This window comes from Balaenoptera borealis, assembly GCF_965194805.1.
Source record: "Balaenoptera borealis genome assembly, chromosome: 11".
Lineage (NCBI taxonomy): Eukaryota > Metazoa > Chordata > Mammalia > Artiodactyla > Balaenopteridae > Balaenoptera > Balaenoptera borealis.
In genome coordinates, this window is record NC_138868.1 from 84,260,303 (window position 1) to 84,278,743 (window position 18,441).

Here is an 18,441-nt window from a genome sequence, read left to right on the forward strand (position 1 = left end):
CTCTCAGGCTGGTGAGTGCTGGTCATCACTGATCCTCTGTGCTGGAATCTCTCTGCTTTGCCCTCTGCACCCTTGTTGCTGCACTCTCCTCCGTGGCTCTGAAGCTTCCCCCTCCGCCACCCAAGTCTCTGCTTAGTTTCCTAGTGTGAGGAAACTTTTCCTCCTTCCCAGCTCCCTCCTAGTGGTGCAGGTCCCATCCCTATTCTTTTGTCTCTGTTTTTTCTTTTTTCTTTTGCCCTGCTCAGGTACGTGGGGATTTTCTTGCCTTTTGGGAAGTCTGAGGTCTTCTGCCAGCATTCAGTAGATGTTCTGTAGGAGTTGTTCCACATGTAGATGTATTTCTGATGTATTTGTGGGGAGGAAGGTGATCTCCATGTCTTACTCCTCTGCCATCTTGAAGGTCCTTCTACTGTCATCATTTTAAAAAGGTTTTTTTTTTTAAGTCTTTTCTCTTGATGCTAATCTAGTATTTATAGACTATAGGGTAGCTTTTTTGTCTTTCCTCTAAATTTATCAACTATTTACTGATTACCTGGAGAAGGTGCCTCCAAGCTGTACTTTTATATTATATATAATTCTAATATACTTGGCTATTGAATTTTAGACCAGAAGTATAATAAAAGTAGCAAATTAGAAGTGGGGACACAAGAGTACCACAAGAAGTGCTTATAACAATGAGAACCAACAGCTGACTTAATATAGAGCGAAGAATGAGATGGAAAAATGCAGGTAAAGAATTGAAAAATCATAAACATCTTGGTTGACATAGCTAGCATAGAACCCACTAGCCCTTGAGAGGGCCATTAATGAATTATGACACATTTTAATAATTGTCCCATTAATCACCCTATTATCAGGATAAGACTAAATTGCGTTAATTATGTTTTAAAAGGTAGGACAGTTTATAACATTGTTTGGGAACATTTGTATTCAAAATGACTATAATAATTAATGTTTCTTTTCTTAAATGGTAAACCCTTAACTATTTGGAAATTCGGCTGTTCAGGAAGACTTATTCAACTGGTTTACATTAATGGTTGTATTCTAAACACCAGTCATATTTTGACATCTCCCCCAATTATCACTGTTTAATAAAATCCTGACTTCTTCTTTTCCCTTGACAATTCATTCAAGAGGTTTAACTTTTACTGTGATAAAAGGTGGTATGTATTCCAAAGGAACTGTTTAAAATAGAAGAATGTTTGGCATGCTTAAATACTTAAATTCTAGTTAGGAAGAGTTGTTGGCAAGGGGAAAAAGGCCAATGATAAAGGAGAAGAAGTTATGAGTGGCACATCTGAGCAGACTGCAGAGAGTCAGTCCTATCCAGAGTATATGAAGAGGGGTTAGGGTCTACTGCATGGATGACAGGATTTAAACAGGAACACATGTACCCTTCCATTATCTCAGGAGAGAAGAAGTATAAGCTGTGTGTTTGTGGATGGTTTTAGGTTTGGTGGTAGGAGGATCAGGAAATTCTTGTCTGATTTTAATTTTTTCTTTGAGGTCATCTACTGAAAGTGAGAGAGGAGTTGATGGAGTGTCCAGGGTTTGATGGTGATCATCTAAAATTGCCACTGTGGAAAATGGGAGGTTTTTCTTATTATGTTGAAGTGGCGGTCAGCTTATGAGCTTATAATGGAACCATTTATAAAATATAATAACTTTTCTATAATACCATGGCAAGCATTGCAGAGGACCAGAAAAGGGAGATGATTGACTACATTCAGATTAGACTATACTCAAATAGTATAATTGTATTTGGTTTTTAAGGAAAGTGGACTGAAGCAGAAGTGGTTTTATTTTATTATTATATTAATTTTCTCCCATTATATTATACAGTTGGCATTTGAAATGTCTGAATTTCACTTACATTATGGTTAATGATATTTAGAATAATATTATTCTTGGAATGTTCTTGAAAAAATGTTATACAAGCAGAGCCTCTGAACAGAAGCAGTTTGTTATTGTATAGAGGGTTATATCTTTATCAGTCACTTATCAGAGAAACAGAACTATTAAAAGACATACAGACATAGGTTTCTTTACAGGGATTTGACCTTATGCCATTGTGGAAGCTGGTTAAGCAATCTTTTTAAGGCTGTTGTGGTTGCATCTGAATTTGGAGCTTTAAGTCCAGAGGGCAGGCTCTTGGGAAGGAAAAATGAATGTAAAGCGGGGGAGACTTAAGAGCAAGAACAAGCTAGAACCCACAGGCATGAGCTGGAATTCTCGAGGATGGACAGATATACATGTCAGTTTATGTTGCCTCTGACCTTGGTGGTGTGGATATTCTGTAGATTAGGCTAGGAGCTAAATACACACATCTGGCCTAGAAGTCAGAGAAGCTGAAGGAGGATGGTGGGAAAGGTGGGGCAGTTGCAGACTCAGTTGCTGCCTTGTATAAGGAGGTGAACCAGCAGTTAAGTGACAATGTATGCAAGCTATAAAATGGCTGCTGCTTTATTTCTACTCTTCAGGTCTTCTATAAAAATCTCTTGTTACCCATCGTAACCAGAAATACACTGAAAAGGGAATTTTGGTAAGTGTCTGTCAGACTAGTCAAATTGACCCAGTGACCACAAGCATGTTACCTTGGCTCCTCTCTTTAAACTATATTTAATCTCCAAATAAAGAAAACAAAATCATGCTTCTGTCCAAATGATAGAACTGTCCTACATACAACCAAAAACAGGCTCTTTCCCCGGAATAGAGTGCAAAGCTACTATTATGTTAGATGGTAAGGGGATGAGAAAGGGGAAGAAAAGAAAGAATTGTTGTTAATATTTAGGTGTATATTCACACATATAAATTCATATCAAAATATTGAAAGGATATCATAATTATTACAATATTAATTTCTGAAACTGGTTATGGAGTTTCATCTAGTATTTATACCTGCTTTCCTCTACTACCCATTCTGTATTCCTTTTGTCCTCAGCAACATCTTAGCTGGTTATGGCCCCTTGCCTTGTGGGGGTGATCCAATCCTTCATTCAGAAGGTCTGGGCCATTTATTAGCCATCCTGCCTTAACTGAGTTGTATTTTATCATTGACTTTAATCATAGGCCGTGAGAATACCAAGAGGTGCCCTAAAAGGTAACCTATATTCAAGCTATACTTCCTCTTACCTCCATTATGTTGTACCAGCCCAATTTTCCCTTTATAGTCAGAATCAGTCACTCTAGAAAGTACAGTAACTCCCCTCTTTGCTTTTTGATTCAGTGGAATGAGGAGCCAGAGTGGCCAGGTGGCTGTCAGAACTTCAAGTTCAATGAATCATTGTGTCCCTTGATAGATGTATTCCTCTCTTTGGAACTAAGACCTCTAGACTAGTAGAGCCTAAGATCACAGAGTTGGGAAGCAGAAATTTTGCTAGTGTATCAAAAGGGGCAGTAGTGAGATAGGTCACTCCTATTTTTTTCCCCTTAGATTCCCATACCTGTGAATTCTGGCTGTGGGAAAGATACCATCATAGTTTGGGTGCTGATTTAGAGCGCTTACTTCATTCGGGGAGACATAGCCTTAGTTTACAAGACATCACCTATCCAGCACTTGTAATTAAATCTTAAAAAGGCCAGTTCACTGTTCTATCCAGCCAGCTACTTCAGATGGTGGGGAACATGGTGAATTAGTGAGCAGTGCTGCTTGGTAGTCATCATTGTTGCATGGTGACTGCAATGGGCATAGACACATTTCATCTGCTGTGAAATTATTTCCTTGGTCAGAAGCATATGTGTGATACAATGATACAAGTCCAGAGATGGTAGTTTTGGCAGAATCACTGTATGCAGTGGAGGCAAGTCAATGTCCAGAGTAAGTGTCTATTCCAGTAAGAACAAAGTGCTGCTCCTTCCATGATGGAAGCAGTCCAATGTACCCAACTTGCCACCAGATAGCTGCCTGATCCCCCAAAGGAGTGGTGCTCGTATGTATCAGAGGCTCAGTGTTATCTCCCAAAGGACTGGTGCTCGTATCAGAGGCTCAGTGTTGATCTCTGTTGGCAGATTGGGTATTCAGCAGTGGCTATAGCCAGATCAGCTTTGATGTTGCTGAGCCCTTGAATAGTTTCCATACCTGCATGGCCACTTTGTTCACAAGCTCATTGGAACAATGGTAGGAGTGGCTAGTGACATAAATATTTTTACATGAGTCACAAATATCTTTGTACTCCGTATTCATTTGGAGAGGTCTGTCCATATACCTCTTCCCCAGACTTCCTTGTTGGTAATCTCTACTTGTGTTCTATCCAGGTCCCCTGGCCATCCAGCCAAACCATTTGCCATAGTACTTGAATCAGTGTAGACCTGTATCTATGGCCATCTCTCTTTTCCAGGCAAAGTGAACTCACTGCTCAAAGTTCTTCTTACTGAGATAATTTCCCTTTATGGCCATTCCAGAGTGGGACTGTAGTGCTGCAGCTGTCCACTTTGGGTGGTGCCTGTGTATCATGCAGAACCATGTATTTATTTTTTTAAATGTTGATATAGATGAACCTATATTTAAATTTTTAAAGCTTTTTTTTTTTTTTTTGAGATTCAGGATCTGATCAGTGTTTGTGCACTGTGTTTATTATATCTCCTCAATGTGAGAGTCCCTAAGACCATCCTCACTTTTGACACCAGCTACAAGTTCAGGGATCCCCAAGCCCACTTTCAGCTTTGATACTTTACTACAAGGACTCACAGAATTCCCTAAAAGCTGTTAAATGAACAGTTAAGGTTTATTACAGTGAAAGAATACAGATGGAAAATTAGTCAAGGGAAGCGGCTCATGGAGCTGAATCCAGGAGAATTTCAAGCATGAAGCTTCCATTTGTCCCCTTTCCCAGTGAGTCATGGACAGCACTAACTTCTCCCAGCAATAATGTGTGAAATACACAGGGTATTGCCAACTAGGGAAGCTCCCCCAAGCATTGGTGTGCAGTTTTTGTTAGGATTTGGTCACATAGACATAGTTGATTGCCTGTGAAGATGACAGTTTCCAGCCTTTCCTGAGGTGGAGCTGATACTGTGTGGCCCAAAGTTCCCAGCATAAATCACATTGTTAACATAGATGGCTCGTGTGGCCCAAGACCCTCAGATAAACAAAACCACTCTTTTAGGCAGGACATTGCAAGTGCTTAAAGATTACCTTCCAGAGACAGAAGACAAAGGCCAGACCTCTATTTGGGTACAGTTAATTTTTTAAAACACAGGTTTATTGAGATATGATTCACATGCCATACAAATTCACCCATTTAAAGTGTACAATTCAATGGTTTTTAGTATCTTCACGAATATATGTAACTATCACCACCAGTCAATTTTACAACATTTTTATCACCTCAAGAATAAACCCTGTAACCTTTAGCTGTCACCCCCTAACCCTCTTAGTCCTCCTCCATCCCCAGCCTTAAGCAGCCATGAGTCTATTTTCTGTCTGTATAGATTTTGCTGATCTGGACATTTCATGTATATGATAGTGATTTTTTGTGACTGACTTCTTTCACTTAGCTTGTTTTCAGAGTTCATCTGCGTTGTAGGGGGGTATCAGTATTTCATTTCTTTTTTATAGCCAAATATACTCACTCTATTGTACAGATTTTATATGTTTTGTTGATCTGCTCATCAATTCATGGGCATTTGGATTGTGTACAAGTTTTGACTGTTATGAATAATGCTGCTGTAAAGATTCATATACAAGTTTTTGTTAGGCATATGTTTTCATTTCTCCTGGGTATATACCTGGAAGTGGAATTGTTAGGTCATATGGTAGCCCATATGTTTAATTATTTATTAATTAATCTATATTGAATTGTTTGAGGAACTACCAGACTGTTTTCCAAAGCAGCGCCATGACTTTACACTCCCACCAGCAGTGTTTGAGGGTATCAGTTTCTCCACATCCTTGACAACACTTGTTATTATCTGACTATTTGATTCTAGTGAGCATCAAGTGGTAACTTCATTGTAGTTTTCATTTACATTTCCCTGTATTTATTGGCCATTTGTATATCTTCCTTGGAGAAATGTCTGTTTAGATCCTTTGCCCATTTTAAAATCAGGTTGCTTGTTTTTTGTTGTTGAGTTGTAGGAGTTCTTTATGTATTCTGGTTGTAAGTCCCTTATCAAATAAGTGATTTACAAATATTTTCTCCCATTCTGTGGGCTGCCTTATCACTCTGTTGAGAGTGTCCTTTGCTTCACAAAAGTTTTGAGTTTGATGAAATCCAACTTATCTATTTTTTCTTTATTGCTTGTGCTTTTGTTGTCATAGCCAAGAAATCATTGCCAAATTCAATGTCATGAAGCTTTTCCCCTATGATTTCTTCTAAGAGTTTTAAAGTTTTAGCTTTTAAGTTAGGTCTGTGATGCATTTTGAGTTAATTTTTTTATATGGTGTGAGGTAAGGGTCCAACTTCATCTTTTTTTGCATGTGAATATCCAGTTTTCCCAACACCGTTTGTTTAAAAGACTGTCATTTCCCTATTCAGTGGTCTTGGCACCCTTACTGAAAATCATTTGACCATATATGAGTTTGTTTATTTCTGGGATCTCCATTCTATTCCATTGGTCTATATATCTTTCTTTATGCCAGTATCACATTATTTTGATTATTGTAGATTTGTAGTACGTTTTAAAATCAGGACGTGTGAGACCTCCAACTTTATTCTTTTTAAAGATAGTTTGTTTATTTGTAGTCCCTTGAGATTCCATATGAATTTTAAGATGGATTTTTCTATTTCTGCAAAAAACATCATTGAGATTTTGATAGATGTTGCATGCATTGTAGATCACTTTGGGTAGTATTGACATCTACTCCTCTTTCTTTTATCTTATTCATTTTAATGTTATAACTATTTTATCACATTTTTCCTATTTATTTAGAAAAGAGATTCTCAAAGTTCTAAAATTTATGACATACTATCTTGATCTTGTACCATCTCATCAATTTTCTTTAGGACTCTATCTAAATGAAAAAGAGGCATATTTTCATGCCCCTCTTGTTTTCTTCACCTCCTTTCCTCCAGCAAATATTTTCACTTTTCCCCTTCTTGGTCTTATATTCTCCGCTATCTGTTAACAGTCTGTCCATTAAAAATTTTTGGTTAGGGGTAAGGTCATAGATGTGTACGTGACTGCTAAAGGTAAAAACATTTTGTGTCAAACCCCAAAGAGAAGATAATGGGAAAATGCAAATAATTAGAGGATGTAAGAGGAGGGAATTATTGTTCTGGTATAGATGTGTATCGTATTTCAGTTGTGTTGAAGAATCATTCAGACTTAATTTGCAAGACTGTCCCCTATTTAAGTCAAAAACTATGAATAGATCAGAGAAGTTCAGCAGCATTCATGGAACATAGATTTAAAAAATAGAAATACTATCTTCTTCAACTGATTTTATTTGAATTGAATATATTCCCTGACAAGTTATGAACTGATTTTTAATAACAATATTTTTAACAATATATCATATGAAAGTAAAGTTACATGTAGAAGTACATATTCTGCTCACTAATGTATTTTAGAAAAGACAAATACCCATCAGATATCTGTATTCTCTTTTAATAAGTACCTTAACTTGATTGGGTATGTTTATTCTGGATGAAATTTAAGGTTTCTTCTAATTCTTTATTCTGCTTCATAGACTATATTCACAATATTCCCTTTCTATGTTTTAAAGATGGGTTTCTTAAGTGAGAGAGGCTCACTATATGCCGGGCACTCTCAGCTTTACAATCAAACTGTGTTTGATTCCTGGCTCTGTCTCTTAATAATTATGTGATTTTGATTAAGTTATTTAGTCTCTCTTAGCCTCAGTTTTTTAATGTCAAGTGAGAATGACAATTCCTGTGTTGTAGAGGTATTTGGCTGAGAGGATACTTAAAGTTTCTATTAATATCTAGCATATAGTTAGTCACTATTTTCATGAAAATTTTAGTGACCAGTTTGGACATTTTTCAAAATTTGATATATTATGGTTGAGATAAAGGTCTGAAGTTAAAATAATAATTTGTAATTCAGGAGACTACATATAAATAGACAAACCTGAAAGAATAGAGAGAGATAATCAAGGATTAATAAAGAGAAAAAGTAGAAGATAAAATTAATTCCTGAAGCTAATGTGCTCTGAGAAATACCTTACTGATAATAATCTTTTTACCTGATTCTATCAATAATGACATTTTAGAAATTTTCTTCTGTTTACATTTAGTTTTACTTCTCTTCTTTTTCTAGTTTTTTAAGTTGGAAGATGACATCATTGATTTAAGGCCTCTCTTGTTTTCTAATATAAGTGCTTAGTTCTGTAATTGTCCCTCTAGGTACTGGTTTCACAGTACACCACAAATTCTCACATGTCCTGTTTTTGTTTTATTGTAGTTCAAAAAACTTTCTAATTTTATTTTTTATTTTTCTGATGATCCGTGGGTTATTTAGAAGTACACTATTTAATTTTCGCATACTTGACTATTTTCCATATATCTTTCTGTTGGAATTTCTAGTCTAATTCCATTGTTTTCAGTGCACATACTCTATGTTACTTGAATCCTTTTAAATTTATTGAGAGTTTAAGTCTGAGAATGCCGTCTGTCTTGGTAAATGTTCTCTGTGCACTTGAGAAGAATGTTTATTCTGCTGATGTTGGATACAATTTCTGTCAATGTTGGTTATGTCAAATTGGTTGATAGTTTGTTCAAGTCTTCTATGTGCCTATTGATTTTCTATTTGTTTTATCAATTATAGAGAGAGTGGCATTTAAATTTCTGACTACAGTTGTGGGTTTGTCTATTTCTCCTACAGTTCTGTCAAGTTTTTGCTTCATATATTTTGAAACTATTATTAGGTGCATAAACTTTAAGATTGTTTTGTCCTCTTGATGGTATAAGTCTTTTATTATTATGAAATGACCTTCTTTATCCTTCATAATATTCTTTACTTTGAAATCTACTTTCTCTGACAGGAGTACAGGCACTCTGGCTTTCTTCATATCTATTTAAATATCTGGTAAGATCCAAAAAGTCATTTTCTTTTTGGTATTTAGTAGACTAAGTAGAACTTAGTCTAATGGAAGAAAAACATAAGTTAATGAGCTGTTTTGATACAGTGTGCTCCTCATGAAACTGATGTGAGTATAGTACTGAAGGAGCTTGGACAATCTAGAAAAGTTGTTTCATGCAGGTGACAACTAAATCTAAACCTCAGATTAAAAAATGAGTAGGGGTAGGAATGGCAAAATTGAGGGCAGAATTGGTCGAGAGCAATATGTGCAAAGCCTGAAGGTAACAGTACTTTTGGGGACTAAAATAGAGTGGCAAAGTGTAGAGTTTGAGTAGGGATGTGATCACATGTGACTGAGGTGACTCACATTTATGAGTCCTTATTGTGTGCCAGGCATGTGTTGTAAGGATTAAGAAAGATAACCCTGTTAGATGGATAATATTGTTATAGCCATTGTAAAATAAGGAAATAAAACATAGAGAGAGCGCAGAGAGATTAAATAACTGCCCAAGATTATACAGACAGGAGATAGAATTTTACCATGGTTATTCTGACTATAGAACCCAAGCTCTTAACCATTATACTGTTCTGTGTCTGTGACTTAGTAGGCCAAACAACAGTTTGAACTTGATCCTGTTCACAATGTAGAGCTCTTTGAGGATTTTAAGTAGGGACATAAAGAAAAAAAGTAAATAAAATTTTTGTTTTAAAAACATCACCCTGGCTACAGTTTATGTTGGGGGAGGTATAGAGAAGGTGCCTTGAGATACAGTTGAAAAATGCTTTATGTTCTATGTGGAGTGTATGCTAATTTTATTTTTTTTATTTTTATTTTTTTTCATAGATGAGGTTCTGGGATTTATTTTTTTAATAAACATAAACTTTTAATTCCTAATTTAAATAAATTAGGAGTTTGGGTTTAACAGATACACACTACTATATACAAAACAGACAAACAAGGACCTACTGATTAGCACAGGGAACTACACTCAACATCCTGCAATAACCTATAATGGAAAAGAATCTGAAAAAGAACACACGCACACACATACACATACACATACACATACATATTTATATACACATATATATAACTGAATCACCCTGCTGCACACCCAAAACCAACACAACATTGCAAACCAACCACACTTCAATAAGATAAATAAATAAATAAACTTTTAACAGAAGTTTTTAGCATTATCACAACACCATTATCACACACACCCAAATTAACAGTATTTCTTGATACTGTCAGTGGTTGTTAGCCAAAGACCACCAGGGGCACACAGAGTTAAATTAAACAAGTTGGGTTTATTACTTACTACAGCAAGGCAGAATGCACACCGTGTTGAATTGCTCAGTATCTCAGTAAGAGGGTGTTAGAAAAGACTTATTAAAGAATTTGGTTTTGTACACATGAAACTTACATAGTTTTATAAATCATTGTTACCTCAATAAAAACAAATAAAAAAGAAAATTATTTTTAAAAGAGAAAGGGGAACATTGCATTGCTCTCAATGCTCTCAATATACATATTAGCAAATTGGCTGTTAAGTTTAATAGAGTGTATGCTAATTTTAAAGTGAAGGTTGTTCTTAACCTCTCTGTGGTTCAAGTTCCTCATCTATTAAATAGAAATGATAATGGTTCCCTCATCATAGGAGTATAAAACAATCAAATTGCATAGAACTGCACGTAGTAAATACTCAGTAAACTTTAGCTGTGATGATGATAATAAATTGATCCTTGCAGGTCAAGCTTAAATTTTAATCATGTTTTCTTTTTCTTTTAATGTAAGAATTTTATCACAGGACTTACAGATATGACTTCAGTATGCCACAGTACAATAAACTGAATTAACTACTACCTTCTCCCCACTACTATTATTTTGTTTTTTCAGTTTATGGGAAAAACAGATGGAGACTATTACACTCTGGATGACATGTTTGTCTCCAGAGCAGCTGAGAGAGAATGTTTTGGTGAAGAGGAGGAGAATCAGAGGAAAAAAGCTATTGCTGAGCACCGGAGTCTTGCTGCACTAATGGAAAAATGTCTGTATTGTTTTGACAGCTCTCAATTTCCCAAGCACCTTATTGTTGCAATAGGTGTTAAGGTAAGAAATATAATGTTTATTGCCCTAAGGAAACGATTCAGTAGTATATGTAAATTTGCCTCTTTCTTCATATTCTTATAAGATTCTAAGAAATCTGTCTTGTCTCATTCTGTTTCAAATATTTTCTTTTCTAAGTTCCCATGATTCTTAGAATCTTCTTTAGAGCGAGTATAAATATTTAAATGATACGAAGCTCCCATTTTGTGCAATTCTTCTCTATAGAGAGGCAACATTGAGTAGGGCTCAGGCCCTAGACTTTGGAACCAGACCACCTGGATTCAGATTCTTGCTCTGCCATTTACCATCTATGTGATCTTATTTTCATGATTGGCACTTGATTCTCAGTATTAAAATCACTTCAGAGCTACTTAGTCTAAAGTAGCTTCTGCTTCTTCCCTTACTTTCTCATAGAACCTTTTTGTTTCTTTATAGAATATCTCATAATTTGGAGAAGTTTATTGTACAGTTGTTGCTTGGTATCCATGGGGGATTGGTTCCAGCAGTCTCTCTATACCAAAATCCACAGATGCTCAAGTCCCATAGTCACCCCTCCATCTGCAATTCCACCTCTGTGGATTCAACCAACCCCGGATCATATAGTACCACAGTATTTATTGAAAAAGGTCCATGTATAATTACACCCATGCAGTTCAAGCCCATGTTGTTCAAGGGTCAACTGTATTTTGTTTTACTTGTTGAGTGTCTCCCCCAGTAGTCTGTAAGTGCTCTGAGGGCATAGATAACTTTTACTCATCATTGTATACCACACATGTATCCCATTATATACCAAGCATGTATGTTTATAGTCACTTCTTTCAATAAATGTTAATAATCACTTATTTAATAGTCACTAATAATAGTCACTTATTTCAGTATTTGGCAGTTTAATTCTTATATTAAGTAAATAATTATTGTGTACCTGATGTATGCCAGAACCTAAGTAGTCACTGGGGAAAAGTAGAAAATCAGATATATTTGTGGAGCTTGTATTCTAGTGAAATAGAGCAGATAATAAAAAATGTAATGATTGCCCTGATTTAAGAAAGTGTTGTTATGAAGCAGATATAGAGAGGAAATGTGATAAAATAATGGGAGAGTATTTTTTGAGAAGGTGGTCTAGAAGGCTTCTCTGAGGAGGTATTTTTAGTAAAGGTATGAAAGATGAGAAGAAGCAAGCAACATGAAGATATGAATGAATGTTTCAGAAAGAGGTATCAGTGAGTGAAAAGCCTTGAGGAGGAAATAAGGCAGGCATTTATGGAACAGAAAAAAGATCAGTGTAGCTGGAGTGGAGTAAGTGTGAAAAAGTGGTAGGAGAGGAAGTTTAATGAATGCTAGTTTCAGGAACTAATAGTTTGGGGAATATACATATACATATTAATTAATTTGTTTGTTGTATGTACATACTTACACACACACACAAGCACCTGTGTAGCCAAAGAACTGGCGTTGACTTTTCCATTCCAGTTCTAGTCTTTAATATCTTTAGGTCATTAAGACAGTCAATTTATCAGTTTGGATTTTGGTTTCTTTATTTCCTTACCTTCCTTTTCTTTTTCTTTCTTTTCCTCTAGACTTTATCAAAAAGTAAAAGTAAAAAATTCCATTCAAAATTTAATCAATCAAAAACCCCACCTTAATCACTTACTTGTATTAATTTTTCCATGTTCTTTTCTAGATTGTTACATAAACATTTGCATTTTCTTAATTATGACATTATATATAAATATTTCATTCCCCTTTAGTCTAGTCCCTACCTTTAAAAAATGTAAGAATAAATTAAACATAAAGTAACACAAAGTTTTCAATAATTCTTTACAAGAAGTTTGGGTTTTTCTCAATGACTTCATTTTCCCTAATGCACTGCAGACAGGCCAGATCCAGGGGAGGCCCAGAGGTGTGAAGTGTACAAACCTTTTGTTAGCCTCCTGCTTTATAGGCGGTGTCCCAAAGTAGGCATTTCTCAATTAACTAGTGAAAGGAAACTGTTGGCCAGTAAAGAGACATTTTCTATTTCTTCAACTCATATATTTATATTTCATACATTCCTTTTCCTGTTCTTCTCAATTCTCCTCTTCTGCTGTGAGGTAATCCACATTTTCCAATTAGAGATTTCTAAAGGTATTAAATCTTCTTTTGCCTTTAACTTACTGAGCATTGGCTGATCTGTTTCTTCCCTCTTGGACTAGTTGTTTCATTCTGGTTTCATTTTAATACCATTTGAATCTCCTTTCTTGGTCTGTGCTTTATTATGCTATCTTAGTTTTAAAAATTGCTATCTAGCTTCAGCCTTTCATCTGTGAATATTTTAATATAGAAATGTTTGAAATATTGGTTTGAAGGAATTTCATCTGTTTGCTACAATATCTGACTGCTTATCCCATCTATTATAGCTAATAGGTTATTTTATTAATCTGAATAAACAGTAAGAAATTATTCCTTTTAGTTGTTACCTAAGTTAATTATATATGATTATGAGTTTCTAAGGAATTACTTTGCGTTAGGCAGTAGTAATTAACAGTATTCTAAAGCAGTTCAGCAATTCTCACTCAGCTTGAATTTCTAATACTTAAAGTTAATGTCATAAATCCAAATGTATTAATGAAGCTATGTGAGTACTCATTAGAGTCAGTTATGTAAGTTTCTGATCATAAATTGTCCCTGCCTCCTCCCTCTTTTTTAAAAATAGAAGTTATTTCTCCCCTTCTTGTCTTAACACTATCCTTTACTTAAAAAAAAAAAAGTACTTTGATTTTTAGAACAGTTTTATATTTACAGAAAAATTATAAGGCAGTACAGAGTTCCATATACCCTGTGCCCAGTTTCCTCTATTATTTCCATCTTAACATTAGTATAGTAAAATTGTTACATCTAATGAATCAGTACTGTTTTTTGTTTGTTTTGCTTAATATAGTTGATATACAATATTATGTTAATTTCAGGTGTACTACGTAATGATTTGACATTTGCATACATTATGAAATGATCACCATGAAAAGTCTAGTAACCATCAGTCCCCATACAAAGTTATTACAATATTACTGACCATATTCCTTATGCTGTATATTGCACCCCCATGACTTATTTATTTTGTAACTGGAGTTTTAATACCTTTTCATCCCCTTCACCTATTTCACACCTCCATCCCCAAACACTCCCCTCTGCCAACAACCCATTTGTTCTCTGTATCTATGAGTCTGTTTTTGTTTCATTATGTTTGTTCATTTGTTTTGTTTTTTTGATTTCACGTATATGTGAGATGATATGGTATTTATCTTTCTCTGTCTAACTTATTTCACTTAGCATTTCAATCCATAGTGTTGCAAATGCCAAGATTTAGTTTTCATTATGGCTGAGTTATATTTCATTGTATATATGGTACATATATATATGTATATATACACACACACACACATATATATACACACATACATATATACCATATCTCCTTTATCCATTCGTCCATTGAAGAACACTTAGGTTTCTTCTGTATCTTGGCTATTGTGAATAATGCTGCAATGAACATTGATATGCATGTATCTTTTTGAATTAGTGTTTTGTTTTTTTAAGGTAAATACTCAGAAGTGAAATTGCTGGATCATATGGCAGTTTTATTTTTAATTTTTTGAGGAAGTTCCACACTGTGTTCCATAGTGCCTGCACCAATTTATATTCCCACCAACAGTGTAGCAGGGTCACCTCTTGTCCACATCCTCACCAACACTTGTTATTTGTTTTTTTGATGATAGCCATTCTGACAGGTATGAGGTGGCATCTCATTGTGGTTTTGATTTGCACTTCCTTCATTGTTAGTGATATTGAGCATCTTTTCATGTGTCTGTTGGCCATCTGTATATCTTCTTTGGAAAAATTTCTGTTTGGTCCTCTGCCCATTTTTTAATCAGTTGTTTTTTTGATCTTGACTTATATGACTTCTTTTGTATATTTTGGATATTAACCCCTTATCTATCATTTGCAAGTATTTTCTCCCATTCAGTAGGCTGCCTTTTCATTTTGTTGATGATTTCTTTCACTACGTAAAAGCTTTTTAGTTTGACGTAATCCCATTTATTTATTTTTGCTTCTGTTTCCCTTACTTAAGGAGACATATGCAAAAAAATGTTACTAAGATCAATTTCAAAGAGTGTACTACCTATAGTTTTCTCTAGAAGTTTTCTGGTTTCAGGTCTTATATTTCAATCTTTAATCCATTTTGAATTTTTTTTAATATGGTGTGAGAAAGTAGTCTAGATTGATTCTTTTGCATGTACCTGTCCAGTTTTCCCAGCACCATTTATTGAAGAGGCTATCTTTTCCCTTTTGTATATTCTTGCTTCTTTTGTTGTAGATTAATTGAACATGTAAGCATGGGTTTATTTCTGGGCTCTCTATTCTGTTTCATTGATCTATGTCTCTGTTTTTAATGCCAGTACCATTCTGTTTTGATTACTGTAGCTTTGTAGTATAATTGGAAATCAGGAAGTGTGATACCTCCAACTTTGTTCTTCTTTCTCAAGATTGTTTTGTCTGTTCAGGGTCTTTTGTATTTTTATACAAATTTTAGAATTATTTGTTCTAGTTCTGTGATATATGCCATTGGTATTTTGATAGGGATTGCATTTTTTTTTTAAGTAAATAATTTATTTTTATTCTTACTTTTTTAAAAATTAAGGAATAGTTGGTATATAACATTATATTAGGTTCAGGTGTACAGCATACCAATTGGGTATTTGTATATATTGCAAAATGATCACCACAGTCTAGTGAGCATCAGTCACCATACATAGTAACAAAAATTTTTTTTCTTGTGGTGAGAACTTCTAAGATCTACTGTCTTAGCAATTTTCAAACATGCGATACAGGATTATTGACTATAGCCACCATGCTGCAGATTACATCCCCATGACTTACTTATTTTATATCTAATGTTTGTAACTCTGACCCCCTTCACCCATTTCTCCCACCCTTCAATCTCTTCTCTATATCTGTTACTTCAGTTTAGTTTGTTTTTTCTTTTAGATTCACATGTAAATGAAATCATATAGTATTTGTCTTTCTCAGTCTGACTTATTTCACATAGTATAATCCCCTCAAAGACCATCCACGTTGTTGCAAATGGCAAGATTTCATTCTTCTTATGGCTCAGTAGTATGCATTGAATCTCCAGGTTGCCTTGGGTAGTATGGTCATTTTAAACGATATTACTTCTTCCAGACTATGAACACAGAATTTCTTTCCATTTATTTTTGTCATCTTCATTTTCTTTCGTCGATGTCTTATATTTTTCAGAGTACAACTTGTTTACCTCCTTGGTAAGATTTATTTATAGGTATTTTGTTCTTTTTGATGCAACTGTAAATGAGACTGTTTTCTTAATTTTTTCTTTCTGATTGTTATTAGTGTATAAAAATGCCACATTTCTGTGTATTAATTTTGTATCCTGCAACTTTACTGAATTCATTTATTAGTTCTAATAGTATTTTTGGTAGCATCTTGAGGATTTTCTATATATAGTATCATGTCATCTGCAAACAGTGAGTTTTAATTCTTCCTTTCCAGTTTAGATTCGTTTTATTTCTTTTACTTGTCTGATTGCTGTGGCTAAATACAAGTGGCAAGAGTTGGCTTCCTTTTCTTTTTATTTTATTTATTTGTTATTTTTTAATTGAAATATAGTTGATTTACAATATTATGTTAGTTTCAGGTTTATAACATAGTAATTCAGTATTTATATAGATTATACTCCTTTTAAAATTATTACAAAATAATGGCTATATGTCCCTGTGCTGTACAATATAGCCTTGTTGCTTATTTATTTTATACATAGAAGTTTGTATCTCTTAAACCCCTATCCCTATTTTCCCCTCCCCCACCCCTCTCTCCACTGGTAACCACTAGCTTGTTCTCTGTATTTGTTTTATTTTATTCATTTGCTTATTTTATTTTTTTTAGATTCCACATATAAGTGACAACATACAGTATTTGTATTTCTTTGTCTGACTTATTTCACTAAGCATTATACATCTTAGATCCATCCACATTGTTACAATTGGCAGAATTCATTCTTTTACTATGGCTGAGTAACATTCCATTGTGTGTGTGAGTGTGTGTGTGTGTGTGTGTGTGTGTGTGTGTGTGTATATATATATATATATATATATATATATTACATCTTCTTTATCTATTCATCTGTTGATGGACACTTAGGTTGCTTCCATATCATGGCTATTGTAAATAATAACTGCTGTGAACATTGGGGTGATGTGTCTTTTCAATTATTGTTTTCATTTTCTTCGGATATATACCTGGGAGGGGAACTGCTGGATCGTATGATAGTTCTATATTTAGTTTTTTGAGGAACCTCCATACTGTCTTCTGTAGTGACTTCCAATTTACATTCCCAACAGCAGTGTACAGGGTTTCCTTTTCTCCACATCCTTGTCAACATTTGTTATTTATAGACTTTTTGATGATAGCCATTCTCACAGATGTGAGGTGGTATCTTTATGGCTTTGATTTGCATTTCTCTGATGATTAGAAATGTTGAGCAACTTTTCATGTGCCTATTAGCCATCTGTATATCTTCCTTGGAAAAATGTCTATTCTGGTTTTCTGCCCATTTTTCAATTGGGTTATTTGTTTTTTTGATATTGAATTTTATGAGCTGTTTATATATTTTGGATGTTAACCCCTTATTGGTCATATGATTTGCAAATATTTTCTCCCATTCAGTAGGTTGTCTTTTCATTTTGTGGATGGTGTCTTTTGCTGTGCAAAAGCTTTTAAGTTTAATTAGGTTCCATTTGTTTATTTTTGCCTTTGTTTCTTTTGCCTTAGGAGACTGATCCGAAAACATACCACCATAATTTTTGTCACAGTGTTCTGCCTATAGTGTTCTTCTAGGAGTTTTATGAGTTAATTTTTGCATATGGTGTGAGAAACTGTTCTAATTTCATTCTTTTACATGTAGCTCTTCAGTTTTCCCAGCACCCCTTATTGAGGAGACTGTCTTTTCCTTTGTATATTCTTGCCTCCTTTGCCATAGATTAATCGACCATAGGTTCATGGGTTTATTCCTGGGCTTTCTATTCTACTTCATTGATCTCTGTATCTGTTTTTGTGCCAGTACCATACTGTTGTGATTTTACTGTAGCTTTGTAGTATCAACTGAACTCAGGGAGCATGATACCTGCAGTTTTGTTCTTTTTTTCTCAAGATTGCTTTAGCTATTCAGGGTCTTTTATTTTGTGAAAAATATCATGGTTATTTTAATATGGGTTGCATTAAACTTGTAGATTGCTTTGAGTAATATGGACATTTTAACCATGTTATTTCTTCCAATCCAT

At 34.6% G+C, this 18,441-nt stretch overlaps 1 protein-coding gene and 1 pseudogene across 3 annotated transcripts in view; one reads left to right on the top strand and one right to left on the bottom strand.

The window, feature by feature from the left end:
* Positions 1 to 18,441, bottom strand: part of LOC309604934 (large ribosomal subunit protein uL30 pseudogene) — a 527,607-nt pseudogene that overhangs the window by 191,483 nt on the left and 317,683 nt on the right. The gene's annotated exons all lie outside the window — the stretch shown is intronic.
* Positions 1 to 18,441, top strand: part of CWF19L2 (CWF19 like cell cycle control factor 2) — a 186,716-nt gene that overhangs the window by 135,199 nt on the left and 33,076 nt on the right. For both annotated transcript variants that reach the window (XM_082339911.1, XM_082339912.1), the window contains exon 13: positions 10,883 to 11,095. In XM_082339911.1, coding sequence (XP_082196037.1) covers positions 10,883 to 11,095 — 213 coding nt within the window. The remainder of the gene's footprint in view (positions 1 to 10,882; positions 11,096 to 18,441) is intronic.